The following is a 27,929-nucleotide window of genomic DNA, read 5'->3' as shown; positions in this document are numbered from 1 at the left end:
CTTAATACAGTGTGTACAGTACTGGTATATCGATAGAGCTATAATATTAAATAATTTATCAGGTTTGTATGGCAAGGGGCCAAACATGGTTAATGTTCAACTTGTGTGAAGGAGACTTAGTTCCAGCATTTAAGATCTCGACAAAAAACATAGAATAGCGTTATCTATGTGATACGTGACTATTTCTATCATATATTAATAAGACCTTTTAAGAACAACTATATACCTCTAATCTTCATACATATGTAACTCTTTTTTTATGACTATTAAAATTCAGAATTACTTTGAAAAAAATCAATACAGCGAAATTTATTTTATTATAATTTTTTTAGTGTCCTAAATGCTTTTTATCCCAAATTAATTTCTGAAATAATAAAAACGCTTCACGAATTGCTCTCAAGACCTGCGTCACTAGCACGTGCCCCAATTGCGACGCGTTTGCTCTGAAAATGTAATTTAAAAATACTTATATAATTTGTACACTATTAACGATCGACGTTACTTAACTGAACCTAAGTATATACTACAAACATACATGAGATATTTTATAATTAAATATGTATACAACGGTACGGTACTTCATACACAGTTTAATAGGAAACCATTAGGTAACTAAACTAATCAATATTAAACTTGCATTAACTATAAGCAACAGACATTGTGCTAACATTAAATAAACTACATATCTTTTCATAGCAAAAAAAAATACTTCATCTGAAAATACAATTAAAAATTATATTTGTGGTAAATAAAATCTATAAATAAATATTGTGAACTCGTTAATTTAATAGAGACTTAATAGTTTAATTTTATAATAACAGGCCTATTTATTAGCATAATGTTATTTTATAATTAATTGCCGTTCAAAATGTAAGCTTCAATTAATCAGAAATGGAAGCCAGACGTTGCTGTTCGTAAATGCACCGAATAACGTAGCAATTTTCAAACCCACAATTTAGAGAACGTCAACCGAAATTGTGCCTAATGGGTTTATTTTAAGTTAGCTTTTACAATGAATGCGTTGCACTGCGGATTTTCGGAGAATACCTAACAAGTTAGACGAATAAATAGGAATTATATTCCGTTTTCGTATAGGTCGTTCAACTCCGCTGCATTTGTTATTAGATACGTGATAGATTGATACAAATAGTAGACTAAAACTTCACCGGAACCTGGAATAGATATAAAGCAACGGTTCAATAGGAACTCATGGCCTATTTTGAACAAAAATTTAACCTGACAATTTTATCAATTTTCATTTTCAATTATACTTAAAAATCATTTTATTTTCGTAAATTAAATTTTTAAAACTTTTTTTTTTAATTTATATTATGAAATTTGTTACAAATTATATACCGGTATATACTTTATAATAAATCGTCAATAAATATATAAAAATGATTTCTGGAAATATGGTATTCGACCTCGTCTTTCATCACCTTCAAATATGGGAAACCATTAAGCGAATGTAGAGCCTCGAGCAACCTATTTATATAAGCGTTGCTCGCTGAAAGGATGAAAGGATACGGAATAAAATGCCTTGTTTAAAAGGTGTCGGTCGATATGAAAAGCTGTGATGTGATAAATCTGCATTAGTCACTGTATTGTTTAAAAATAAACGTGTATGCTGGCCTTACACCTGTGACTAACAAAGAGTGTGTACTGCCAATCATCAACAAAATTAAAAATAACGTTTACACAAAATACATGAGATAAGAATTAATTAAAAGTAATTAAATATGTGACAATATTACTGTGATTTCATTTTCCCATTCATAATAATTATTGCTGACTTATGAGTTTTTAAATATTTTTGGGACGGCATCATTCAATAAAGGTTTTCTCTGAGTAAGTACCTGCGACCTAACTACCGAAAATAATTCCTTGAGACGATAACAAAGAGCGGACACGAAGATTCACAGAAAGTGGCGCGAAAACATCTTTACACACCTGTGACGCTGAGCAAGGACATGATGGGACGAGTGTCCGTCTGGCCTGGCTGGCCCGTCGACCCGAGGCGGTCGGCGGGGCCGGCGCCTCACCGGCCGCCGCGGGGCGCCATATCTCGCACACGCGCGCCCGGCTCTACGCGGCCCGGCGACCGACTGACGCCCGGCGCCTCGCCGCCGAGCCATCAACCTACAAACCGCAGGACATGCCTCCGCCGGCCGGCGCCCCTGCAGACGGCACGATTACCACTCATCACAAGCCTGGCACGAGCGCGCACATGGAAAACTCACTGATATGTTCCCACTGATACAGTTACACTCGCGACCGCGCCACCACGATTTCGGAGGCAACGAAAGCTCGTCGTGTTAGCCCGAGTAGTAATAAGGCTTCGAAAGCGCATCCACACATTTTTACGTTCACGTTCACTACGCAGGCGCACTAGAAACGTCTTCTGACATCACCGGCACCCGGATTATTTTCGCCCGGCGAGGTAAATACCCTCACATCGATCGGACCCGGTTAAACTGGATGCAATTATTGCACTGGCCTAGTCTCCTTACTGTTACATTTTTAGAAACGATGTCGGGATATACGAATATTGAGTGTAATTTTTAAAATGCCTACTTTATAGCCTAAAACTAATAATATTAATAAACAAGGAAATATTCGTAGCATGAGTCGTAGCAAAACGTTAATTGACGTAGGTACAAAGCTGCTACCCATACTACAAGTACATTAATTTAATTAATATGATTTTATATGATTTATATCTAAGATAAGGTTCGAATTTGCCATAACATCGTTACAAGTTTTTTGAACCATGTTTATTCCACTTCTAAGTGTATTTTACTTTGTAACTTACTAAGTAATAATTCATGTAAATTTTACAGCTGTTATACATATGTTGTTAACGGGGATAGTAAAATAAAATTACAAATTGTTTTTATTATTTAATACTTTTAGACAATACATAATGAGTACTTAGTATCCAAATATGAAAAACGAAAAAAAAAATTATGTGCTTAGGTGTGAGTGTAAAATGGTAAAACATTATATAAGTAAATTTAAAAATAAAATACTTTCATGTCTCCCTTTGCTTGACACGTAGACGCATGATGGGCATTTTTGAAGTCTACTTGTGTTAGACAAGATGCTTACTAAATTTCTGTAGCACGTATAAATAAAAACTGTCATTTCAGCTAAATACTTATTGATGGGTTTAGGGTTTACCTAATGTAATGAAAGAAATAATGTCATTGATAGTTTTCCTCTTACAATTTTTTGTCTAATAAAATTAAAAATATATAATTAGTGGCAATATAACATTAAGTTTTTTTAGAATATTTATTTATTTAAAGATTTTTATTTTATGACAGCAGGAATGATTTTTGCCTCTGTGGAATATGGTCGAAACTAGAAAAAAATTAATAATTATAAATTACGGATCTCAGTTTCTTTTTTTTACTCATTTCCAACTGTAGCAATATTTTGGTGTCGTTTCATCTTTCATGGGTACCGTTTTTTATAAAAATATGCGAACGTGTTCCTTCTAATAATGATGTAAAAATGTCTTCCTTTGCGTAGCTGTAACCCTTCTCTACTTTCATGCATAATGAGAAACCTATCTAACTTAGTAAGCCTGATTAAAATCTCTACTACTTGAGACATCCTTTCATTATGCAGTAGGTGTCACTGACATTATGTATGTGCATTATTATTTTTTACTTGAACAAGTCTAAGCAATGATTTGCCATTTTAAATTATCAATAACATCAGCGCTTCGTTACACAAATAAAATCTTTGTCAATGAGTTGTTGTACCTGCCAACACAGTTACGTAATTCGCACGTGGTGTCAGCGTCACTCGGCCCTACCGACTTTCCACGAAATCACTCGAACTCAAATAAGAATATCGATCGAAAACCCGCGAACGCGCGACACTGTTGTGACGTCACAAACGACTAAACTCCTACGATGCTATGTGCACCTGACCATTATTGTAAATACGATCCTTTGCTACAGTATTAGAGTTCAAAGTTGTATCATAAAGAGTTAAACTTTAATCAGTTGTAAGGATGTAGTAGGTGCTGCCAACGATACTCCCAATGTACGAGCCTCCTGACCCATATTGAACGTACTCGACTGTCCTAAAACTGCGTAATGCGTATGCAGTCATATGATTTAAAAAAAAAAGCTGTAAAATATTTGGACAAACGTTTTTATTTATGGATTCATACCACACCGCGTCTATTAAATTTGATAGAACGAAAACTTACTAAGTATAAATCTTTAAAATTTAAATCGTATTTATCTAATATACCTAGATAAATATGTATAACGCTGCGTTTACATATAAGCTCTAAGCTGTTATTTATACCTATATCGAAAAAATTACATGAAAACTCTAAAAAAAATATATATGCTGATTTTATGTTTAAAATCTTCAAATATAAACTACTGGATGCATTTTAATTAATAATTTTGTCCAGGAAAACTTTAAATAGGTCCCAGCAAAAAAGACCACGAGAACAAAGAACATTATCTGTAACTAATAGAATAGGTTTAGAATTTTATATTCTCGACTCGCTTAATCATATTAATGGCACAATATAAAAAAAAAATAAGTAAGTATTCTTAAATTAACACCACGATTCTCTCCTGTGATATGAAATTACGAAGTTTGAATGTAAGATCACGAAAGAAAATTAATTTATTCTATCTAACACTTACGAAAAAAGCATAATTTCCATGCAAAAACTATAAATCTTTCGTAAAAGGGGTAAGAAATAATTGTAGGCTATAGACTGGTATCATTAACAATTAATAATGTACGAACAGAGCTTTATCTTTATAAGAACGTCTCAATGTCGCAACGGTTTAAGTAATAAGATCCGAATAAAATAAAAAAGATCATTTCAAAGTAATCTATTGGTATAAGCCTCACAATAAAAATATGAAGTAGGTACCTTATGCATAGCAAAATATCCTCCTATTCCCTATGTAATCGCTAGTTTCGATTTCCTCATGTCGAGATATATAGGTGAGTGATATTGTTAAATTGAGTTATAAATATGGTTTTTGTAATTAAGTTCGTATAACATATAGAAAAGCTGCTCGTTCTAATTTTTATTTTTAAGAAATCCTTAACTCAATTACAACGCCATCCCCCCTATTCATTTCAACAATTCAAACCCACTCGAACACAAAAAAGTCATTAAAATCGGTCCAGCCATTTATTAGTTCAGTGATTTACGCATGTATCGAAGAATTATACATATAAAGATATAATATGTACTAGCAAAACGCGACCGACGCGACGTCGTCCTGCCTATAGATATATTAAAATGGCGGTCGGCTATATACGCCGCCATCTAGCGGCGTGATACAACAAAATGTTTATGCTGAAAAACTAATACGCGAAAAAAATAACTTACGTTTGAATTGAAGAAACTTACTGAGGTATCTTTTTGAATATTTAACAAAATTCATGTTTCGGTTGTATTATTTTTAATAGTCTTATCAACCGATATTAAAAATTAAATAGATTACATTAATAAAACAGTTATTGAATTTCTGGAAATGTCTATTATTTTAAATAAAATACACCCAATGAAACATAATATCATACACAACTCTATATTACAGCAATAAAATTTAATACAAATTACTGTGTAATTAAATAACACACAATTATCATATCTAGCAGAATTCTAACTCATTTTATATGTAATATCTATATATCACCATCTATCATTCATTGCTTAAAAGTTTGTCTTTTCTATACACTTAAAATTAAAAAAACTAAAATGTGACTCTTTATATATTAAAACTCATATATTAAGTATATTTTTCTTACATGACTACAATATAATCTTTTTTATAATAGAAAATTGGAAAAGTGGTAAATATTTTTTGTAATATGGAACCATTAAAGATGTCAAAATGATTGCTACTGCAGTATGACATTTCGTAAAATATGAATTAGTATAAAACTCTCACAAAATGTATTTTACATGACATTGTTAAAACCTTCAACAAACTTCAAATATTTCTCATGTCTATCTGCATTGGGATCTCCATCTTTCTGTCTCTCTTCAATGATTTGCTTTTCATGTGAGAGAATAACATTAAACAATACATTCGAGTAAATATGGTTGGTGTCATACCTTCCAATTTTAGCTTGCTTTTGTCTCATATCATCGAAGTTGCAAATTTTGCAGTTTTTCTTGACAAGTGCACCATTATATCTGACAAGACCAAAGTGTTCATACATGATTGAAATAATTTCATGCAAAATAAATCTTCTGTGATACCACAAAGTCTCATGGTATTTATAGAAACATATCAACTCATTATTCAATACCAATGCATGAAATAAAATTTCTATTTTCTTACACATTTGCACATAATTCACATTACAATTACAGATTTTATTAGAATAAGAAAGTAGGAGGTTCATTAAGTTTTCCTCGGAGTATCCAAGTAAATTTTCCTCTGAAGCCTGAATTGTTACATCCTTTGGAAAGTTTGATGCCAGAACTCTAACAAGGTTTTTTCTAAAATTAATATTTAATGTTTTTTCAAGACTTTTCCAAGAGTCATTACAGAGGTTATATAGATTTTTAATACAATATTGATGATAGTGAAAGCAACTGAAGTCTGAAACATGTTTTGATGTCCATTTCTCTGAAGAATTATATTCTTTAATGTAAAGGGCATTAGGATCGTAATATGTTGAGATTGTTTTTACTTTATTTAACAACCATATCCGATGATTCCAACTGTGATAATTATTTGGACTCTTATCTGAAGCTAAATCACAAATAATTAATTCATCATTAATTAAATGTTCAATGCTGTTCCTTTCATAATTCTCTTCTGAAACAAACGCACAATTACAATTCAGAAATAGACTATTAAAAATATATTTATTCATCATTGTAAAGGTACATACCCTGAAAAATGGATTCCAGAAGCCATCTCCGATACACAAATGCTTCATTACATTTAGGTTTTCTTGACAGAACGAGTCTTATGAAATGCAATTCAACGGTCTTATCTAACAAGAGTCCAAGCACCAAATCACGTCTTTTGTTCCATAAAGAATTTATTTCGGGATTAAGTAAAATTGTCACATTCAGCAATCTGATCAAACGATCAGAATCTATATTTGAGATCTTCTTCGACTTGCGTTTGAACTTAGGGCTATACTTATCCATAAGTTCTGAATAACAATACATATACACATGCTTAACACACCAAGATTCTAAGCCTAAGCAGTTTTCCAAATGTAGGACAGGCGACTTATTTTGAAAATTAATATCCATAGGAACCACATCAAAGGCATACCTGAAAATATATCATTTAAAAAAAACAAAAAACTCAAGATATAAACAAAGAAATTGAAATTTTGCCAATTGTTTACTTACAAATCAGCTATTTTAGACAAAACATTATGTACGTCTTTTATTATTTTCTCCACTAAAGCAAATTTATCTTCTTCCATTGTGTATCTTGTCTTTTAGGAACTACTACTAAAATAATTTAACCCTTAATTATTTGTTAAGATAAGATGCTTAAAAAGCTACCCTAACCCATTTTTGTCTTGATTTTCGTATGTGTGACGTATATATGTTTATTATTTTTTAACACATTCCATAAACATTTATAGACTGAGACAAATTTTGTGCGAAGTTCACACTGCGAAAAGAGTAACATAGACAATAATTAATTACTGAAAAATAAAAGCATTTGAATGTAAGGCACGAGTGAAACAGTTTAACAGTAGAATGTAGGCGTAAACAGTATGCCACGCCGTACTTGTTTTAATGTCAAGCTGAAACTTCTAATCTACATTTCATTTTCAGTCCAACTTTTCCCTCTACGGAAATTTTCTAATGTGGTAGATAAAATTTTGGTTTGATATTTAGTACATGACGATACGACCATTTTCAAAAAAATTATAACTAACAGGTTATTTTGCAATTATTAAATTGCAACTTACTAAAACTTAAAACAACAATTTTCGCTTGATCAAAAATCAAAGACAATAGAAACAGTATTTAATAATTAGTAGTCATGATTAACTACGTTGTACGAACTACGATGTCAACATTATGTCAATGTCAATAAATGTGTCAAATCTCAAAAGTTGTCATATTGATAATTGAGAATTGTTTATTTCATTAAATGTCTGAATCTGAAACCCTTACTCGTTCTAGTTTTATATTTTCTGAATGACCCACTTAATGACGAATTGAGTTCAATTTCTATGTACTTTACTTTACTAATTGTTTTTAATTAGCATATTCAAATATTTTGATATAACAATATTTACATTAAGTTAGCATGGTAAGTAAAATTGAAGTTTGGATTTTTAAATTTATACGATATTTGCATATTGTCAATAACTTAACTTACTGTTTCAGAGTGCAATATTCAACTTTCAAAGTTTATTATCCGTAATATTACTCTTAATATGCACTTGTGCATACTTAAGATCATTCTTCCCTAGTATCATAGACCGCAATAAAACTGGGTAAGTTTCTGTTTGATTGTTGTTTTTAATATATTTTGTATAAGAGTTAATTGTATAATAATATATATCATGTAACTAATCATATAATGATATTGTTGCAGGCTTTTTGGAACCTTTTGGAAATGTGCACGAATTGGTGAACGAAAATCTCCCTATGTGGCAACTTGTTGTGTGATAATGGCTTTTACAATACTTTTTCTGACGTAATAGATCAATTATAGAATCTATATTAAGGAACATTAAATATACTATGATAAATAAATAAAAAACTTTTTATTTATGTATTTCTTTTATTATATGAATCATTTCTAGCACAGATAAAAATTTAATGAAAAACAGTACATACTAGTATAATATAAAGAGATTATAAAACAGTCACAAAATCTAACAGTAATCAATGCTACAATTTAAAATCAACACTGAAATATTTTTCGAAATAAAAATAACTTGTTTATCAATAAAGCAACAGTCTTACATGCTGATGTTAACAAGTGCCAATTATGATTGATGAAATATTTGGATTTTAAAAGAAAAATATTTTTCAGCATTGCTTTGAACATTCATTTTTATGAATATATCATTGAGGTAACAAAATTGGATTGAAAATATGAAATTGTATGTACGATACAAGATTATATAAATGCCGTAAAAAAATCTAAAACATTAATAGACAAACAATTTCAAATAATAACTTTATTTTTAATTGAAGTACAAAATTTCTTATTAAGAGCTGTTCAATCATATTGTAATATTATCATTACAGTTGTCTTGAAAACCTAGTGCATATTAAAACTCTAACATATCTATAAATTAGAGCATAAATCAGTCTAGACATAGTCCTCTAAAATAGCTAACATAGTTAAATACAGCGACACACATACAACTACAAGCTATTGCTAAAAAAATATGTAATTAACTTCGATGCATTGAGTCATATTATTACAACTGTTATGGAGGTGTTTGTATATAGTAACAAATTACTTGATAAATGTGTAAATGAGAAGATCCTTTCTGGATATGAGACTAGCCTCAAAAAATTGCGTTGCCAAAGACGGACTTGTTATATCTATTAGTTAATATTAATCATGGTAATTTATCAATTATTTGTCGTACAGATTACAGAGCCAAGTATGAGTTAGCAATTAGAATACAAAAAGTCCAATGACTATATTGACTCTATAATGATTGGATTTTGTGTATTGTGTTTCTTGTATAGTTAATGGTATATATTGTATAATATATATTATATTTAGTTTGAGAGATAAAACAATAGAATAATTATAGTCAATAAAAAAAAAAAATAAGATAATAAAGATAACATAAGATTTCTTTTTAATAATGTTCATAGTATGTTAATTGATAATCTAACAATAAATTGACTGGTGTTAATGTTTGTAGACTTTTAATCACTAGAAAATACGTCATTATGAATTCTTATTATAAATAATTACAAAAAATAAATACCATATAAAACAGTTAGTTCTTGAAATTCTATAATGCCCCTGATAAAAAGTTTCTAATACTAAAAAAGTGTTACTAATTTATAAATATATTATATTTTTATTAAAAATGAAATTACTACCCAATTTATGATTTTATCAATTATATATAGAGTAAACAAAAAATATTGTGGTGTTTAATGTTAGTTTAAATGTTAATAATTATTCTGGATTCTTTTTTCACTAAAACCCTTGTATAATTACTTGCTGGTTACAATATTAAAATTGTTTATGAAAAACTATAATAAAGATTAATATATTAACACACACAACTAATAATGAGATAAAGATTGTTCGTTATGTTATTTTATACCAAATAATAATAATGACGGAGTGTAAACTAATAACTTGGAGCATAAGCTGGCTAAAGTAATACTAAATATCAAAGTAATACTATTTCATCTGAATTGATAACTTCCTTTTTTTAAAGGCGGTTAAATTAGTAGTGATACAGTCTGTGTTGTAAAAAAAATTGTTACAAAAACAAATTTTAAAATATTTATAAAAAATGATTGCTTGTTTTCAATGTGTAACTCTTAAACTGTATCATAGTTTTGATTATATAAATTTTGGGATCTAAAAACTAATTTATGTGAGACGAAACATACTGCTACCTAGTTTAAAGTGTTAAAATACTTTAAAAAGTTAAAATAAAATCCAGTCAATATGCATAATGATAGTAATGTTTCGTTCATGTTACCCATCAAATATCTTATTACCTTAAAATAGCTTTTAATTAGTAAAAGTTTAAAATAGTAAATAATAACGAAATATTAAATGCAATCGGATTAAGTGTGCACAATAAATATTACTTAAAATATTATAAGCTAAGTGATATAGTATGATTTATAAAATATTCAAATGAAAGCAGTGAAGAAAAAAGCAAGCCAAAAGGGCCGCCTGTACATTAAATATGGCACTATATTAATTTCTTAGTTGAGCACGAAAAATACAACAGTCGTAACTTTTTAAAAACAAAAACCTTGCCATGAGGCACAAAAACATTTTCTAAATGCCATTATAAGAATGTAAGTAATAATAACCAAATATAAAAAAAGATACATTTCAAGACCTTTTTTATCACAGAATAAATTGTAAAATGTGCAGTTATTATACAAGAAATAAAAAGGGACTCACATACACGTTTTTCTAATATCTACTCAGACAAAGATCTATCACATTCAATTCTTCATTCTAAAACATTTTTGGTGTCTCACAATCGACGGTCGAATAATCTTACTACTACATATACCTAGACTTAACATACGAATTAAGAGCATGGAGATAGTAAAATATATAAATCTAATGTAATACTTATGTGATGTAACAAGTTTATTACTCCGAGACTTTAAATTGAGTGACGTTGACGTATTCACTCACTTCGAAGTGAGTATAAAGGGGGACCATGTACAAAATTTTAGCAAAATTACCATTTACGTTTTAATAATATTGTGTAATTTCTACTCAATTTAATCATATTGTTGTTCTTCGCTTCCTCCTGATCTTAGACTATGTGAATAGTATATGAGCTTGATTATTATGATATTGACAAATTAATAACATATTGAGATGCTCCACATAACTGGATACAATGTATGATGCATAAAGAAATATGTCCAATTACATAAGCGGTTCTTGGTGTTTGCATATTTTAGTCATATAACATTTTTTTCCAGTTAAAATAATATTTAAACATATAATAATCGCTAAGAATAAATACGACCTAAATACTAGAGAGCTATTTTGTCCATTTGCGCCTTAAATACTCTAAATAGGCAATAAAATAATTGTTTGTCATACACAAAATAATATTTAAAATAGTAAACGACGAATACATGTTTGGCACGAGAAGGCTACGATGTTCTGTGTATTCATATGAATAAACTAAGACAAAGCTAAAGCTAAGGATGACTACACATGTACGACTAAGATTCAGTCCTGCGCGGAGAATCGCCTAATGCTATCGCTGTCCCATTAGTGTTTTACCCTGAAAAATATATATAATTAATTGCTCATGTTATATCGTTACTATTATTTTGTCTGTATATCATTGTTATTTATTTATTTACTCATAATTCACTTACAATAAAACATTTTAATAAGATTAAAATATATCTACTAACAGGTGCACAAAACTTTTATTGATAAGGTTTTTAATATGCTATTAAAGTCTCTTTATTACCAATGATGTTATTTCTTTTGTAGCAAATAACTATTAAAAATAATTTACCTGTTTTTTTCGAAGGCGTATCCTATCTGATCATTTCGAGATACTTATGCTTATGCTTGGTAAGCATTTCAGTCACTGTTACCAACTTCCTTATAGCTGGCTGAGTCTTAGACAAGTTTTGGAGCTCTGTTAAATGTGAGACGCAAATGTGGTGGATAGTTGCTAACTCTTTAGCTGCAAATGAGAAAGTAACATTTATCATAGTGCAACAATTATGATGTCAATATATTATTTAATTTTTTTATTATATCATACCGATATCAAAGTTGTTATTGGAGTTCGACGGAGTATTACCAGGATCCTGCACGGAACTCAACTGGTCTAAGAACACAACCATTCGTTCCTTGTTCTTCAAAATGAATGGATTCACAACTTCCATATAAGGTTCCTAAAAAAATTTTTTGTTAATTATTATTGTTGTCATAATATTTCGTTTAAGCAATTTATGTAGTTTATATAATATAAACTAACTAGCTGGAGACTAATGTCATATGAATTTTCTACCTTAGCTCCAAACTCGATGAGGTTGGCGAGGTTTTGCAGACACTTGGCGACCATCAGCAGCGAGCGCTGCGCGTGCGGCGGCGGCGCGGCGGACACCAGGCCCCACGCGCGCGGCTCCACCAGCGCCGGGCAGATCAGGCGCAGGAATATAAACGCTGGCCGGGTGAGAGGTATTATAAGCTGGTTGCTTTGTGATTCCCAAAATTACCATAAATAAAAATATGTTTTTTAACGACCAGCTTGGACCCCCTCAACTCAATTATTATATTTTGACTTGATCATAAATTATTGATAAATCTAACCTGATACAACTCGGGTGCGTACAAATCTTTCATTAGGCCACTTGGTGACGGCGGATCGTTGCAGGCAACCGCACAAATAACGAACTGGTCGCGGGCACGCTTCCGGAGACGTGAATATTGACAGTGTGATCTGTGGACAAGAAGATATACTATAAAAATATTGTTTTTCGAAAAAAAAAATTTAACATATTTGTTATGATGTCGGTACCTGATCGAGAATCATTAGCAGAAATTCTGCATTATTGCAAGCATCGTCAGGTGAGTCCATTTTCGTTGGATTCAATTCAGCTGACTGTTTCGCGTCGATTAATTTTTGCACCGTTTCAGCTATAGCTGCCTAAAAAATCAATAACAAATTATTAAAATTATCGTTTTCATAGTTTAAACATATACACATGTTTAAGAGTTTAAAATTATTTAATGTTACATTTCTCCTAAAATGACTTACTGGATAATTCACATGGTATTTTTACCGAACGGGAAGTATTGCGTCTTATTCTTGTGTAACAAAAGGATCTTTTTATTTATAACATGCGAAGATGGTAAACGCACGGACACTGTCACCAGTGCAAATGTCATATAAATTTTTCCTACTGTGCAAACGCGTACGAGACTAGTATTGAAGAAACATAATGAGACGCACCTGCAGGAAGGGCTTGCAGAGCGCGTGCATGAACTCGTCGAGCACGGCGGTGGCGAGCGAGGCGGCGCGCAGCAGCGCGCGGTGGTCGGGCTCGCGGGACACCTCGGCCGTGGCCAGCTCGCGCGCCAGCTCCGCGCCGCGCCCGCACTCCGAGAACGCGTGCAGCACGGCTGCGCGCGCAACCACACTCGTAAGGACGGTTTCGAAACATTAAAGAACCCGATGCTTGTGTTCAAGCTATCTCTACAGCTAATTTTATAGTAATCAGTTAAGTCGTTGGTTCATAAAATATAACAGACACATTCACGTTTATAATATGAGTACGCAAAATAAGTTAATTGTAGCCGAATGGAAAGCTATCCCGATACCAGTACTACCACCGCGAATGAACATCTACTCGGCCGGGGGCTTGCCTGCGTTTAAAAAATAAATAGGCTCTTTTCTTGAAAGTTCCGAAGTCCTATCGTTTCGGAAAACCGCCGGCGAAAGCTGGTTCCACAGTGGATCAGCGAGGCATAAAATGCCTTAAAAATCGCCCTGTTGTGGATTTCCGGACATCGAGATGGTATGACGGTAATTTTTAATTCTTTATACTATTTTCAAATAATGAAGAACTCACATGTCGCCAGAGGTTGTCTATCAGTACGGCATAGATCAGCCAGGGCCTTCACTGCTGGTAGACCTGGTTCCAAAAGTAATTGACGAAGTGGGTTGTATTCCTCGCGAGGCATTACCAACTCTTGCATATATCTGTGCAAAAAACAAAATAGTTCTAATAAATGCCAATGATGAATATGAACACGAGATTTTTAAAATTTACAATCATGGAATTCTACGGTCTGTTTTTAAGCATTAAAGTACCTTCACACCTTTAGTTTCATTAGAAAGGGCATCGTGCCACTTGCTAGAATTAATAAATTCGTAAGCTTTAAAGTCACACCTGAGTAACGCAACATTTTTACAGAGACATCAAAGAGTTGTTATTCGTACATTAAAAAGTTACTGATATACAATAATGATTCGATAATTATAAAACAACACGTCACAAAAGTATCAGCTACAAATTTCGTGAAGAAATTCTGCTTTACCTTATTCGAAGTCTTAAAGAACCCCACTCCCCAATAGGAGTCATGCCTGCGAGTGGATACCATTCTTCGATTTCTTCACCATTAGCTAAGTTTGCTAATTCTATCGTTAATTCCGCAACCTAATTAAAATAAACAAAACGTTGAATTCATACAAAATATTTATTTAGAACAAAACAATCATTATTTAAAATTACTATGTACTTTGAACATTATGCATATATTTATACAAAACGATATACTAAATTTATAAAACAAATTTGATGTAACCAGGGCATAGGGTGATACTAATTTGCAATAGACTTAAAAAGCACATGTTGCCAATTGAATTATACTTTATTGCCCAGTTTCGAAAACCAAGACGAATAGCAAGACTTATTGAATTTTACTCAACGAAAAGAATGGTTTCTTGAATTAACTTTATCTTTATTTTGATATTAATTTTGTATCGATGTGTTGTTGTGTTACGCTTACATTAAAAACAAAACGTGTAAATTGATGTAAAAATAATACTTATCTTTCGATAGATTGATCTACCTTGACAGCTTAAGATCTTGTTCTTAAAATCACTCATTACTGAACTAAAGTTAGAGAAACCAAATATATTGTAATTATACTTACTTCAGACTCTTTTCCTCTCTTTCCGGTATTATGCACCGTAATCGTAAACGAAGTTACATCTGGAGGTACATCACTAGAAACAAGTACAATTAAAATTATTTTTATAATTTAAAAAAAAACTACTACATCGCTCAACACGTAATGGTGTAGAATTTTGATACATTAATCTTTTTCTCGATTTGTCATTTTATTGAAAATTAATAAACTGAATTCATTGAGTGATCTCATGCCTAAGAATCTAAACATAAGTTAACGTATAGATTGAACTTTCCGGTAATCAAAAGTAAAGTAAACGGAGCAGTGTTCAGAGTTCGGTACTCACTCGAAGACGAACTCGTCGTCCCAGTGCGGGTCGGGCGAGGGCCGCGCGCGCGTGCGCGCCACGGGCGCCGCGCCCAGCGCCAGCCGCAGGTGCGGGCGCGGCGCCAGGCGGGCCGGCAGCCGGTGCGCCGTCACGCAGCGCACGCGCAGCGCGCGCAGCCACACCACGCGCGCCACCTGCGGCCGCCACTCGGGCTCAGCTCAGGGGTCGCAGCGATTGTCATGACATGACATGCCACTCAAAAAGGTTATGTTTTTAAATACAAGAAATTCCCGAGCCGTTTCTCCCTCGGGCTTCGGCGTTCTCTACTCTGGCTGGCTCCTCCTCCTGCAGATCATCCTTGCATCCTTAGGTCGCGAGCTCGGGACCCGGGGGTGGGCGATAATATAATGAGATAATAAGTCTGCTTTCAACTTCCTAAGCGAGAAATGAAAGCCGTCAGTCATGTGGCTCCGGCGACCTCCCTGGGTCGTGCTCACCTTGCAGTGGTGGCGCGCCTGCTGCGGCACGCACAGCGGGCGCAGGGCGTCGAGCCAGGCGCGCAGCTCGTGCGCGGCGGCGGCCGCCAGGAACGTGTGCGTGGACAGGCACGGCAGCGCGCGCTCCACCAGCTGGAAGCAGAACTCGCGCTCCCACAGCGACTCGTGTACCTGCGCGCAGAGGGGTTTGCTACTTGACGTCGTTCATTTATATTTTCGGTAAAAATATTTTATCATTTTAAAACTGGAACACTGACAAGAAACTCAAGTGTTACGGTAATTTTGTTTCGGCCAGAGTCAAAACAACCATCCACGGCGTTACATAAAATCGCAGCTTTCTCTTTGAATATTTTAAAGAAATTTGTAAATTATAACTCGTCCCATTACCTGATACAGGTATGCACAGGATAGATCGATTAACCCCTTCGGTTTTGTTCGTTTCGGAGAATCGTAGAAGTAGAGATGTGTATCGGTCCCCTCTTGTAAAAGAACGAAGTATAGGGCCTTCCATTTCTTAGCGCCCTTGTCCGACTTCTTGTGCAGGTAGCCCTGATGTTTGATGCCTTTCATCTTTTTGAGACCTATCTGATCCCTGCATTCCCTGAGCGTCGCGTATATTTTCTCAGCCGCAGCACCAGTCGCGTTCTGTTGTGGCTCTATTATATGACCTTCGGCGATCAGCTGTGAATTTTAATTTTGAAATTATTAATTTAGTCTACGAATTTTAGAAGATAAACTGCCGCAAAGATTTATGACATATTGGCGAAAACTGCAAAATCCATTGATCTTTAATTATTATCTATAGGACAATCTATGACATATTTTTTTTTGTCAAGACAGTAAAAATTAATCCCTATTAAATTAATTTAAAGGTTGTTGTAATTATAAATAGTCGTTTCAGCATTATAAGATTTTATTTGAAAAACGCATAAAAAAGACAAAGCGTCTAGTCTACGTCAGGTCGGTGAATACAAAAGTATAATTTCAGACACAAAGATATTCTCACGACTTTGTTTTATTTGCCGAGCACAAGATAAACAGAGGGTTTGGGTTTAAGCACACAATATTCAATTGAGATCCACATATTCTATCGTCTCCGCAATCATATTTTAATTATATTTTATTTAATTTGTCCATAGTAGTATGTTTTTGTTAAATTAGTAAAAGTATTTTATAAAATTTGTTTAGTAATTATTGTAGATATAAGCGAATTGGTGTAAATACAGTAGTGCTTATATTTTTCAAATAAAGATTATTATTATTATTAATCTCGGCACATCTTGAAACAACAACAAAAAATCTTAGATTATTTCTATATATAGATAAGAGTGTCGCCCTACGACAGAACTAAAACAAAGGAGCCAACTTTATTATCTTGGTGTGCGTGACGTCATACTACTTTACTAGTGTACGTGTACTTAGTACACTATATCTTTCGATGCGTACACAGATTTGACATTGTATCAATATAAGCACATTAATCATAGCCAAATTTATAATATAACTCACAGGCTGCCCTAGCGTATGTCCTTCCACAATCTGCTCCTTCCTGTATCTATTGATGACAGCATCGAGACATTCGAACGTCCGTCCACCCATAAGATACCTCACCCCCTTCTTCTCAATTCTGAACCTTTGGATTTGATTGTTGATGTGGAAGAACAAGGAGTAATCTCCGGGAGAATTATCCGAGGGTCTGGAAAATAGGTGGATATAAAAAAAAATTGTCGTGACTTGCTTCAAATTTTAAAATCTTAATCATTACGTAAATACAAAAAATATTTTAATTTTATTCTAATAAATAATGTAATAACAATATTTAATATGTCGAAAATGAATAAAAGTTTTTTAATCGTGGAAATTATGCTCAAAGCTCTATCATATAAATAAATGTCATTCGAAAATAATGCTAAATTTTTTTTAAACAAAAAAATACATTATTTGAGGATAACCCTCCAGTATACACATATATTACGAGTATAAAAATAATGTATTGATGAGATATACCTGACGAGGAAACTGCCAGGGCCTGCTTTCACGAGCATATCGACAGCCTCACTCTTGGTGCAGTTGGGATGAAACCAAGAGAACACGGTGTTCGGATCAATAGACGGGTCCAGATCCTCGACTAACTCTCTGAAGATCATTCCTTGCTCCCCCGTTCTGTCAATTATTTTTTTTATAAATTAATAAATAAATCTTAATTATAACATAAATTGCGACTATTTATGTGTTAGGCATTTATAACTTGATTTCGCTAAATAAATACTAATTATAAAAATTAACGACCAATACAATTTCTCATAGAAGTTAATTAAGACGTACTTTTTTTAATGATTTTGATAAAAAAATCATTACAAAAAAATTACCGACATTTTATAAACGTCAAATTTTTGTTTAACTCAACCAATTTCGAAACACAATCTAATTAAACACAATATAATCCGTATCAGGTAAAAATTTAAGTTGTTTCGATTTTTGTTATGACTGCTTAGACACGAAGAGGAAAGATAAACTAATAACACATAGTTTCCGGCTTCGAAAAGTTAATACATCCGTCTTGGGGCACGGTATTCCTTTCTATAATTAGATTACATAGTTATTTTTAACTTGGCCTATTAAAAAATGTACAGCTCATATAAAAAAAACATTGATAGATAAGACATATTAATATATTTGTATAGATAATAAGATTATTCATATAACAGTAACATTTAACATGTGCGTAATCATGTGTTTAATCTGTACATATATATATATATATTTATATGTATCAAACTTTCTGGAATAGTATCTAGAACTTACAAAAGGTGCTGTCCAGATCCTAAGTCATTATCAGTTTAAAAAAAAGTATTGCAACCGCTTAAAAAACAATAATTATTTATGGAGATATTAATTATGTTAAATTTGATTGTCTGTGACATTAAAAAATATTCATTGTACCTTTATAGACTAAAATATATAAGTATTATAAAGTTACAGGACAAGAAAGTGACAATCGAGTACTTATAAAGATCCTAATTATATTTGTTAAATTTTGTACCAGTTTTAATATAAATCTCGAACGTGAAGGGTAATCATTCTACCTTGACAGTTCTACTTGACCTGCCGCGACCTCATGAATTATTAAGGATGACCATATACGAGGAAAGCTACGACTAAACGTATATTTACTGCACTTACTTGTTTTATTTAAAATACTTATTACTATATTGTTTAAAATGGCTAAAAAAATTTAATCTAATCGTAAATTAATACCAGGCTAAGAAATTTTAGTAATTTGCATCAAATAATACAAAAATATATAGTTTTTCATTATTAATAGTATCGTAGTCAGCATACACATAAAAGACGCTAGTTTTAAGCTGAAAATTATACATCTATATTTTCGTGTATATTGAACCGCAGGCGTGATTTAATATCTTTGATATTTATATATCGACAGATCCCTACAAAACAACAGGAAATGCTATTATTATAAAATTCCAATAATAAAAAAAACGAGTCAAATTACTTACTTTGTTACTGTTTAAAAAAAAGAGTCATACATTCCATTATAGTATTTTATTATAAGTAACCACATCCTACGTTTCACACTCATCATTGACTTGGAAGGAATTACGCACTAATAAATACGAACAGGCAAAATATGCCACGAAAAAAAAAAGAAACAAATTTAGAATATGTAAACAAATATCGAGAACTATTTTCCTTGTTTGAAATGCTTTTTTCTTCTTAATTTATTGTTTTTTATATAATATAATTAGGCAAAGAAATAAAATGTTCAGTATCTTTTCTCCTCGGTTTCTCAAACGATTCTCTTTTATTCTATTCGGTAGCTACTATACGAGCTTTAGTGTTATCAATCAAATAAATGTTCGAAAAATGAAAATTTTCGAACATTTATCTATGTGGGTAATATAATATGTAATTATTTAAGTTTTCCTTAAATTTTCAATAATAATAATTAAGTACAGTCACATTTCAACAACTAAAAACTAGTTTTCTTTATGTGAAGTACTTATAATGTTCGGGAAAATATAAAGTTATCTACGTGTTACTAGTCTATAATATTCGTAACACATGTTAGATGTGTTACGAACAACCATATCACATTAATATTTTTCAATTTATATCAAGTTATCGATAAATACATTATTACGGCAAGGTTTTAGAACCATTTATAGAGAATAACGAGTCTATTAGCGTTGAAGGTCAAACCTGTGTGCGGTGACCCACAACCAGCCGTCGCCCATGTCGTTATGTACGAAGAATATGTCGCCCTTCTGGAAGGTCAACTCGTCCGTGTCGGGCATTTTGGTGTACGGTAAAATGGCCACCACACGCTATATAAAAATAACATTTAGTTAAGTACTAATTTAATTTAATAAACATCACACGTATCTAGGATATATTTGTGTTTGAGCTATATTATAGCGTCAACAATATTTTGTTTAAGTATCTTATTTTTGGCATTTTTTGGCATTTTGATGATTTTAAACGAAATTTAACATTCCAAACTTACCTTTTTGTCATTAACTGGTTCAGGAGGAGGTACGGGTTCGACCAATCGCTCGCGTTTTAGCAGATCCGAGCAGTGACTATAAAAGCCTACTAATTCAGTCAAGGAGTCGAATTGACGTCCCCCGATGTAGTAATCACCACATACGGCGGTTATTCTAATTGAAAAAAAAAACATTATCAATAAAAATCGTAACATGTGTGTTTCAGAAAGAATGTTTTTAATATAGCATGTTTAAAGGATTAATTTCAATTTCAAAATGGTACCCATTATATATATAATTATAACTTAAGTACAAGGAAAAATTTAAATTAATAAACATTACACATAATATTGTTTTTTGGCAAATAAAATACCTGAAATGATTAATTCCTGTGCGACCCAAGTAGCTTAACACATATGATCCTGGTTTGCGATCACTTTCACGAACTGCAACAAATAAAAATCAATTTATTTAAAATACACCACTGTGAGCATTTCTACTTATTTCTGATTATAAAACCAATTAGAATCTCATATGTTTAAAATCAAGTTAAAAGTCAACCCCAGGAAGTACTCCACCATAATACATTGGTTACTATTGTTTAGTGAAAAAAATGTATGTAATTTTGAGGTTGAGTAGTGATTCAACATATTCACCAAAATCAACATGCATTGTATTAATTCATACATATTAAATATGCAAGTTGAGTCAGGTTTTATGTCAACCAATGTGCATTTAAATGTATTCAAATATATTGTATATTGTCAAAATGATCATATCATCTTTTGTTGGTAGCATTCTTGCTACCACATCATACTGTCTGATTAGTAAGATAAATTAGATTAGTTAAGTAGATTTTAAATATGTTTTTTTTTAAATCCACATATTAAATTATTTGTAAATACTCATTTCTCGGCTAGTACATTTTTATAAAAAAGATATCTTGTATTTTTTATGTTAATAAGTATATCAAGTCTTTAGTTTATGTCAAATTCGTTTAGTACAAAATTTATGTACAATAAAATCACCATTGTTTAAATTGTCTATAAAATAGGCCAACATTACTTTGTAATTACTAATAACATAAAAATGTATAATGTTAAGTACAATTGGTACTTGTACTAAAACTTAACACTTAACTCCTAGAAGCAACACAATGATTGCATAAATCATACAAAAACATAGGCCATGTATTATAATTTGTTATGCAATCAATATAAATATGAAAACTTCTTTGAAGATGCAAAGACATTGTCTTTACTTATTTGAATAAACAAGTGCTTGCATGACAATAGTGTAATAAATGTTTTTTTGTAAGTGTAAGTAGCTGTACTTTTACACAGACTTAACAAAAGAGATTACACAGGGAAACACTGCTATTGTTAAACATGTTACAATGGAAAAACAATACTTAATTTAAATCACAGAAAATTGACAAGACAAATGTTTGTAAATTAATGTTGTCCACTTTAGTAGTAGAACAAAAAATTATTTAATTCAAAATTAATCATGAAATGTATATGTATAGTTTAAAAAAAATAAACATGTCATGTTAGTTTAATGTGAACAAGCTCAAAAACTAGTATTTAAAACCCATCAAAGATTTACCCTTATCTAGATAGATATATCCTAGCTCTATCACCAGATTAACTTAATGGTACCAAACTAAGTAATAAATTAAATAGAGCTATAAATCAATATAAAAATTACAAAATCATTCATGCTGACTGTTTGTTGTTTACAGTATTTATTTTTATAATAAAACATATTAAACTTTATATTTACACAACATTTAATTACATACAAACAAATTACAATTATTTGTACATACATGCATTTAATTTTAAGTGATAGATCATAGACTCTGGATCTCCATTTGAATATAGAAACTAAAAGACTAACAATTAGGTAATATATAAACATTGTATTTCTAATACTAAAAACTCTATTAGTAATTTTACTTTATGTGTTCCTGTTTCCTATTTTCAAGTAAAGTTGATGCCTAATTTTGGCAAGTATATATAATAAAAAATATATATTTTATCAATCATTTTAAGACAAAATAATCAAGAAACCACCAAGCAACTGAGATTAAAGGTAATAGATAATAGAAAATATGTAACTCACCCAAGTAACTACCATGCTTCCCTGCTGCCCATAGTCTTTCTTCAGAAGTGTATCTATCCAAACGGCCATGATACCATTCAGTTTCTGGTGGTGCTAGCACAGCTTGTCTCTCACCTATAGTTTCATCAATATTAAGTAATGACATTTATAATAAAAAAATCATCTTATAAGTATATACGTATAGAAAATCTTATAAGCATAAATAATCGAAATAATGTTCTGCTCATATGAATTTTGATATTTTACTTAAATTTAGACATACCATTAGTACTTGGCCCATCAGCTTCATCTAACTCTAAATCCGCCGCTAACTCTCCAATATCGACACCACCATCTTCAGATTCCGTCGACGGTGAACCCAACTTATCCTTTATAGGGGGTCCTATCGGCGCTCCCATTGCTCGGATAAGATCAGCCATTTTTATAACTTATCACCAAAAAATCTTAATAAATAATATTTGTTATTTGGAATAAGATGATTCATACATTATTCACATCAGTAACACAACAATTTTAAGTTATCTTTATGTGTTTATGATAGAAACAAAATAAAATGACACCAAATAACGAATACGACCTAATATTTATTCAGTACAGCAATATTAATATCAGTAATGTTACGTTTTTAGTTATAAAAACTGGCTACTTTTTAATCAATGATTATACTAAAAGACCAAAGGAAATCTAATAGAAAGAATCTACTATCCTTGAACACATCAATACGCCCGTCCGATAATCAGACAAAAGTCACAAAATAGATTAATTTTGACAGTTAGTTTCATTTGACTACGGTGTAGCCATAATAAACTACATAATAATATACTGTAACTAGGCGCCACACATTAGATCCACATATTTGTATGCCACTACTTTAAACGAAATTCAATGTTCAATAAATATTTATATATTTACATTTAATTATTATTTATATTGTTACTAATACGGCACTAGTTCTACTTAATTTTATCACTGAGTACATGTCTCTGGAAACCCTTATTTATAAATGAATACAATAATTAAATTTATCTTTTGCTCGTATTATGTTATAATGAATTAATTTCGATACTAAAACATGAAATAGTAGCCTTTGTTCTTCTGCAAGATTTATGTTATCTTTATTGAAACGAATTTAGTAACATAATTTTGAATATCAAAAACTAAGTAGATAAACAGACTGGCGGTTAATTTCGTATTTATAATTTATTTGATCGATACTAATGTGAAGTGTAGATGCTTAAAAAATTAACCTAAATTCTTAACAATTTCATTTTTCACTTGTTCGATTTTTCGATTGGTTATGTAAAATTTATTATATCTTTTAAAATATATAATTATGTATATTTAAAGTTAATTAAAGAAGTTGACTGTTACTAGTTATAACATTGAAGCTAAGTCAGTTTGATTTATCCCATTTAAAACTATACATACAAATAATATTTTTCAAAGAAAAATTTTTACTAATTTATATATTCTTTTGAGTTTAAAATAAGCTTTTCTTTTAAATTTCATACAGACTGTAATTATAAAGGCCATAGACATTTTTTGTTTCGTCATTCCTATTCACTTCAATGTGCATGTCAATAATAAATAAAGTGACGTTCTTCATCCTGACATTCCTCGGCTCATTCCTGCACTTGCATTTCTTGTGTGATCAATTTAAGAAGCAAGCTAGTTTTTCCCGTGATTAGATTTTGTCTAGTATTGATTTATATTTGTAGTTCACGTTATTTAATTCGTAGTTGTAAAGAAATTCAGATATTAATTTTAATTTGGAATCTGATTTAGTGGTAAGTAAACTGAGGTGGTTTAATTAGATTATGTCTATTGCGCATTGCGCTACTTTTTGTGGGTCATGACATTGTAGACGCCATTTTGTTATCGAGATCGTTCTTTGTTCTTTGTCTTGAATCCATCACCTTCAAATTCACCCGTTACCACCTATTAATCAAAAAATCAAAGTTTAAGATTTAATTCTCATCTGTACTTTTTATTGCAGTTATCAAAATGCAGATTTTCGTGAAGACTCTCACGGGAAAAACTATTACCCTTGAAGTCGAACCATCCGATACTATTGAGAATGTAAAGGCAAAAATTCAAGATAAAGAAGGCATTCCCCCAGATCAGCAACGTTTGATCTTCGCTGGAAAGCAGCTGGAAGATGGTCGTACACTATCTGACTACAATATTCAAAAAGAGTCTACCCTTCACCTGGTACTGCGTCTACGCGGTGGTATGCAAATTTTCGTGAAGACCCTTACAGGTAAAACAATTACCCTTGAGGTGGAACCTTCTGATACAATCGAGAATGTTAAGGCTAAAATTCAGGACAAAGAAGGCATTCCACCAGACCAGCAGCGTTTGATCTTCGCTGGTAAGCAGCTAGAAGATGGCCGTACCCTATCAGACTATAATATTCAAAAAGAATCAACCCTTCACCTGGTACTGCGTCTTCGTGGTGGTATGCAAATTTTCGTGAAGACCCTCACTGGCAAAACTATTACCCTTGAAGTGGAACCATCAGATACCATAGAAAATGTTAAGGCTAAAATTCAGGACAAAGAAGGCATTCCACCAGATCAGCAGCGTTTGATCTTCGCCGGCAAGCAGCTAGAAGATGGCCGTACCCTATCCGACTACAATATTCAAAAAGAATCAACCCTTCACCTGGTACTGCGTCTTCGTGGTGGTATGCAAATATTTGTGAAAACCCTCACGGGCAAAACCATTACCCTTGAAGTGGAACCTTCTGATACAATCGAGAATGTTAAGGCTAAAATTCAGGACAAAGAAGGCATTCCACCAGACCAGCAGCGTTTGATTTTCGCCGGCAAGCAGTTAGAAGATGGCCGTACCCTATCCGACTACAATATTCAAAAAGAATCAACCCTTCACCTGGTACTGCGTCTTCGTGGTGGTATGCAAATATTTGTGAAAACCCTCACGGGCAAAACCATTACCCTTGAAGTTGAACCTTCTGATACAATCGAGAATGTTAAGGCTAAAATTCAGGACAAAGAAGGCATTCCACCAGACCAGCAGCGTTTGATTTTCGCCGGCAAGCAGTTAGAAGATGGCCGTACCCTATCAGACTACAATATTCAAAAAGAATCAACCCTTCACCTGGTACTGCGTCTTCGTGGTGGTATGCAAATTTTCGTGAAGACCCTCACTGGCAAAACTATTACCCTTGAAGTGGAACCATCCGATACCATAGAAAATGTTAAGGCTAAAATTCAGGACAAAGAAGGCATTCCACCAGACCAGCAGCGTTTGATCTTCGCCGGCAAGCAGCTAGAAGATGGCCGTACCCTATCAGACTACAATATTCAAAAAGAATCAACCCTTCACCTGGTACTGCGTCTTCGTGGTGGTATGCAAATTTTCGTGAAGACCCTCACTGGCAAAACTATTACCCTTGAAGTGGAACCATCCGATACCATAGAAAATGTTAAGGCTAAAATTCAGGACAAAGAAGGCATTCCACCAGATCAGCAGCGTTTGATCTTCGCCGGCAAGCAGCTAGAAGATGGCCGTACCCTATCCGACTACAACATTCAAAAAGAGTCAACCCTTCATCTTGTATTGCGTCTTCGTGGTGGTATGCAAATATTCGTAAAGACCCTTACGGGTAAAACCATTACCCTTGAAGTGGAACCTTCTGATACAATTGAGAATGTTAAGGCTAAAATTCAGGACAAAGAAGGCATTCCACCAGACCAGCAGCGTTTGATCTTCGCCGGCAAGCAGCTAGAAGATGGCCGTACCCTGTCAGACTACAACATTCAAAAAGAGTCAACCCTTCACCTTGTACTACGTCTTCGTGGTGGTATGCAAATTTTCGTGAAGACCCTCACGGGCAAAACCATTACCCTTGAAGTGGAACCATCCGATACCATAGAAAATGTTAAGGCTAAAATTCAGGACAAAGAAGGCATTCCACCAGACCAGCAGCGTTTGATCTTCGCCGGCAAGCAGCTAGAAGATGGCCGTACCCTGTCAGACTACAACATTCAAAAAGAGTCAACCCTTCACCTTGTACTACGTCTTCGTGGTGGTATGCAAATTTTCGTGAAGACCCTCACGGGCAAAACCATTACCCTTGAAGTGGAACCATCCGATACCATAGAAAATGTTAAGGCTAAAATTCAGGACAAAGAAGGCATTCCACCAGACCAGCAGCGTTTGATCTTCGCCGGCAAGCAGCTAGAAGATGGCCGTACCCTGTCAGACTACAACATTCAAAAAGAGTCTACCCTTCATCTAGTATTGCGTCTCCGTGGTGGCTTTTAAAATTATGCAAAATTTATGAGAACATGTAACCAGCAACCTATTTAATTGCAGTATTAAATATTTAGAATGTTTCAATGTATTATGTAATCATTCCAATTTCAATATTCAATAAACAGTTTGCTTCACATTTCTTTTTTATTCATATAATAGGTATTTTAAAGAAATCCTTATTAGTTTTCTCTATTTTTCTTACAAGTAAATTATATTAATTCATTTAAAATTTGACATTTTAATAATATTGTAAAAGAAAACTATTATTAAAACAATATCTAAATATAATATATCATGTATGGCTTAACAATGTCTAACATTTTCCATTTGGCATGGTTCCTACTCTAGTACAAGTAAATATGAAAATTTTATTTAAGTACGTACATAACCTAATATTTTAATTATTCTAAGCAGCACTAATTTTTCTGATAAAAAACTATTGTTTTTTCAAAGCAATTCGATTAATATTACGGTTTAAGTGAACCTGTTATCTATAATAATTTATACGTAAACTCAAGGTGAAACCGTATAACCGCATTAATTAAATTATGCGACATAGACTTATTATAATTCATATATATATAAAAAGTAAAACAAAAAATGATAAGCGAGAAGATTTACAATTTCTGATCCAGAACTAGTTAGATGATGTCTAAGAAGTTCCAAAAATGATTGGGTTATTTATATTTAGTATTACTTTGAACATTGTATTGATACTCAAAATAACTTATATTCAAGCTTAAGACAACACTTACGATTTAATTTAAATTCTAAATTATGTATTGGGTTTTCGAATTTATTAAACTTGAGTACTAATTTTATTAGGCTAGTAATTTGGACGTAA

At 32.3% G+C, this 27,929-nt stretch overlaps 4 protein-coding genes across 6 annotated transcripts; 2 read left to right on the top strand and 2 right to left on the bottom strand.

The window, feature by feature from the left end:
* Positions 1 to 5,548: 5,548 nt before the first annotated feature.
* Positions 5,549 to 7,626, bottom strand: LOC125067641 (protein prenyltransferase alpha subunit repeat-containing protein 1). The gene is made up of 3 exons (XM_047676342.1): positions 7,379 to 7,626; positions 6,904 to 7,298; positions 5,549 to 6,827 (listed from the first exon to the last, which is right to left on the bottom strand). The coding sequence occupies exons 1-3, from the start codon at positions 7,453 to 7,455 to the stop codon at positions 5,959 to 5,961; spliced, it is 1,341 nt and encodes a 446-aa protein (XP_047532298.1). The 5' UTR covers positions 7,456 to 7,626; the 3' UTR covers positions 5,549 to 5,958.
* A 471-nt stretch (positions 7,627 to 8,097) lies between these two features.
* Positions 8,098 to 8,767, top strand: LOC125067782 (protein kish-A). The gene is made up of 3 exons (XM_047676544.1): positions 8,098 to 8,300; positions 8,378 to 8,487; positions 8,589 to 8,767. The coding sequence occupies exons 1-3, from the start codon at positions 8,298 to 8,300 to the stop codon at positions 8,692 to 8,694; spliced, it is 219 nt and encodes a 72-aa protein (XP_047532500.1). The 5' UTR covers positions 8,098 to 8,297; the 3' UTR covers positions 8,695 to 8,767.
* Positions 8,768 to 10,127: 1,360 nt separating this feature from the next.
* On the bottom strand, positions 10,128 to 23,530 carry LOC125067794 (ras GTPase-activating protein 1). The gene is made up of 20 exons (XM_047676565.1): positions 23,067 to 23,530; positions 22,805 to 22,918; positions 21,051 to 21,123; positions 20,698 to 20,851; positions 20,394 to 20,518; positions 18,180 to 18,335; positions 17,682 to 17,868; positions 16,560 to 16,853; positions 16,173 to 16,343; positions 15,694 to 15,869; positions 15,372 to 15,444; positions 14,754 to 14,872; positions 14,285 to 14,415; positions 13,666 to 13,835; positions 13,231 to 13,359; positions 13,023 to 13,152; positions 12,721 to 12,875; positions 12,472 to 12,604; positions 12,217 to 12,390; positions 10,128 to 11,973 (listed from the first exon to the last, which is right to left on the bottom strand). The coding sequence occupies exons 1-19, from the start codon at positions 23,221 to 23,223 to the stop codon at positions 12,239 to 12,241; spliced, it is 2,799 nt and encodes a 932-aa protein (XP_047532521.1). The 5' UTR covers positions 23,224 to 23,530; the 3' UTR covers positions 10,128 to 11,973; positions 12,217 to 12,238.
* Positions 23,531 to 24,424: 894 nt separating this feature from the next.
* On the top strand, positions 24,425 to 27,221 carry LOC125067795 (polyubiquitin-C). 3 transcript variants are annotated; one of them, XM_047676568.1, is made up of 3 exons: positions 24,425 to 24,591; positions 24,801 to 25,117; positions 25,346 to 27,221. In XM_047676568.1, exons 2-3 carry the CDS (start codon positions 24,809 to 24,811, stop codon positions 27,092 to 27,094), a joined length of 2,058 nt encoding a protein of 685 aa, XP_047532524.1. In that variant the 5' UTR covers positions 24,425 to 24,591; positions 24,801 to 24,808; the 3' UTR covers positions 27,095 to 27,221. The 3 variants fall into 3 exon arrangements, with proteins under 3 accessions (XP_047532524.1, XP_047532525.1, XP_047532523.1); XM_047676569.1 differs by having other exon boundaries at positions 24,801 to 25,801; positions 26,030 to 27,221; XM_047676567.1 differs by having other exon boundaries at positions 24,801 to 27,221.
* Positions 27,222 to 27,929: the final 708 nt, after the last annotated feature.

This window comes from Vanessa atalanta, chromosome 12 (genome assembly GCF_905147765.1).
Source record: "Vanessa atalanta chromosome 12, ilVanAtal1.2, whole genome shotgun sequence".
NCBI classification, from domain to species: Eukaryota; Metazoa; Arthropoda; class Insecta; order Lepidoptera; family Nymphalidae; genus Vanessa; species Vanessa atalanta.
This window is presented reverse-complemented; position numbering and strand designations above follow the sequence as displayed.

Bases quoted from the DNA above. Each gene is read 5' to 3' on its own strand.
- LOC125067794 (XM_047676565.1), bottom strand. From the start codon at position 23,223: ATGGCTGATCTTATCCGAGCAATGGGAGCGCCGATAGGACCCCCTATA. The intron at 15,445-15,693 runs GTGAGTACCGAA...ACTTGTTTCTAG, and splicing joins GACGACGAGTTCGTCTTCGA to TGATGTACCTCCAGATGTAA. The intron at 12,876-13,022 runs GTTAGATTTATC...TCACCCGGCCAG, and splicing joins ACGCACCCGAGTTGTATCAG to CGTTTATATTCCTGCGCCTG.
- LOC125067795 (XM_047676567.1), top strand. From the start codon at position 24,809: ATGCAGATTTTCGTGAAGACTCTCACGGGAAAAACTATTACCCTTGAA.
- LOC125067782 (XM_047676544.1), top strand. The intron at 8,488-8,588 runs GTAAGTTTCTGT...ATATTGTTGCAG, and splicing joins ATAGACCGCAATAAAACTGG to GCTTTTTGGAACCTTTTGGA.
- LOC125067641 (XM_047676342.1), bottom strand. From the start codon at position 7,455: ATGGAAGAAGATAAATTTGCTTTAGTGGAGAAAATAATAAAAGACGTA. The intron at 7,299-7,378 runs GTAAGTAAACAA...ATATATTTTCAG, and splicing joins TTGTCTAAAATAGCTGATTT to GTATGCCTTTGATGTGGTTC. The intron at 6,828-6,903 runs GTATGTACCTTT...CGTTTGTTTCAG, and splicing joins TCTGGAATCCATTTTTCAGG to AAGAGAATTATGAAAGGAAC.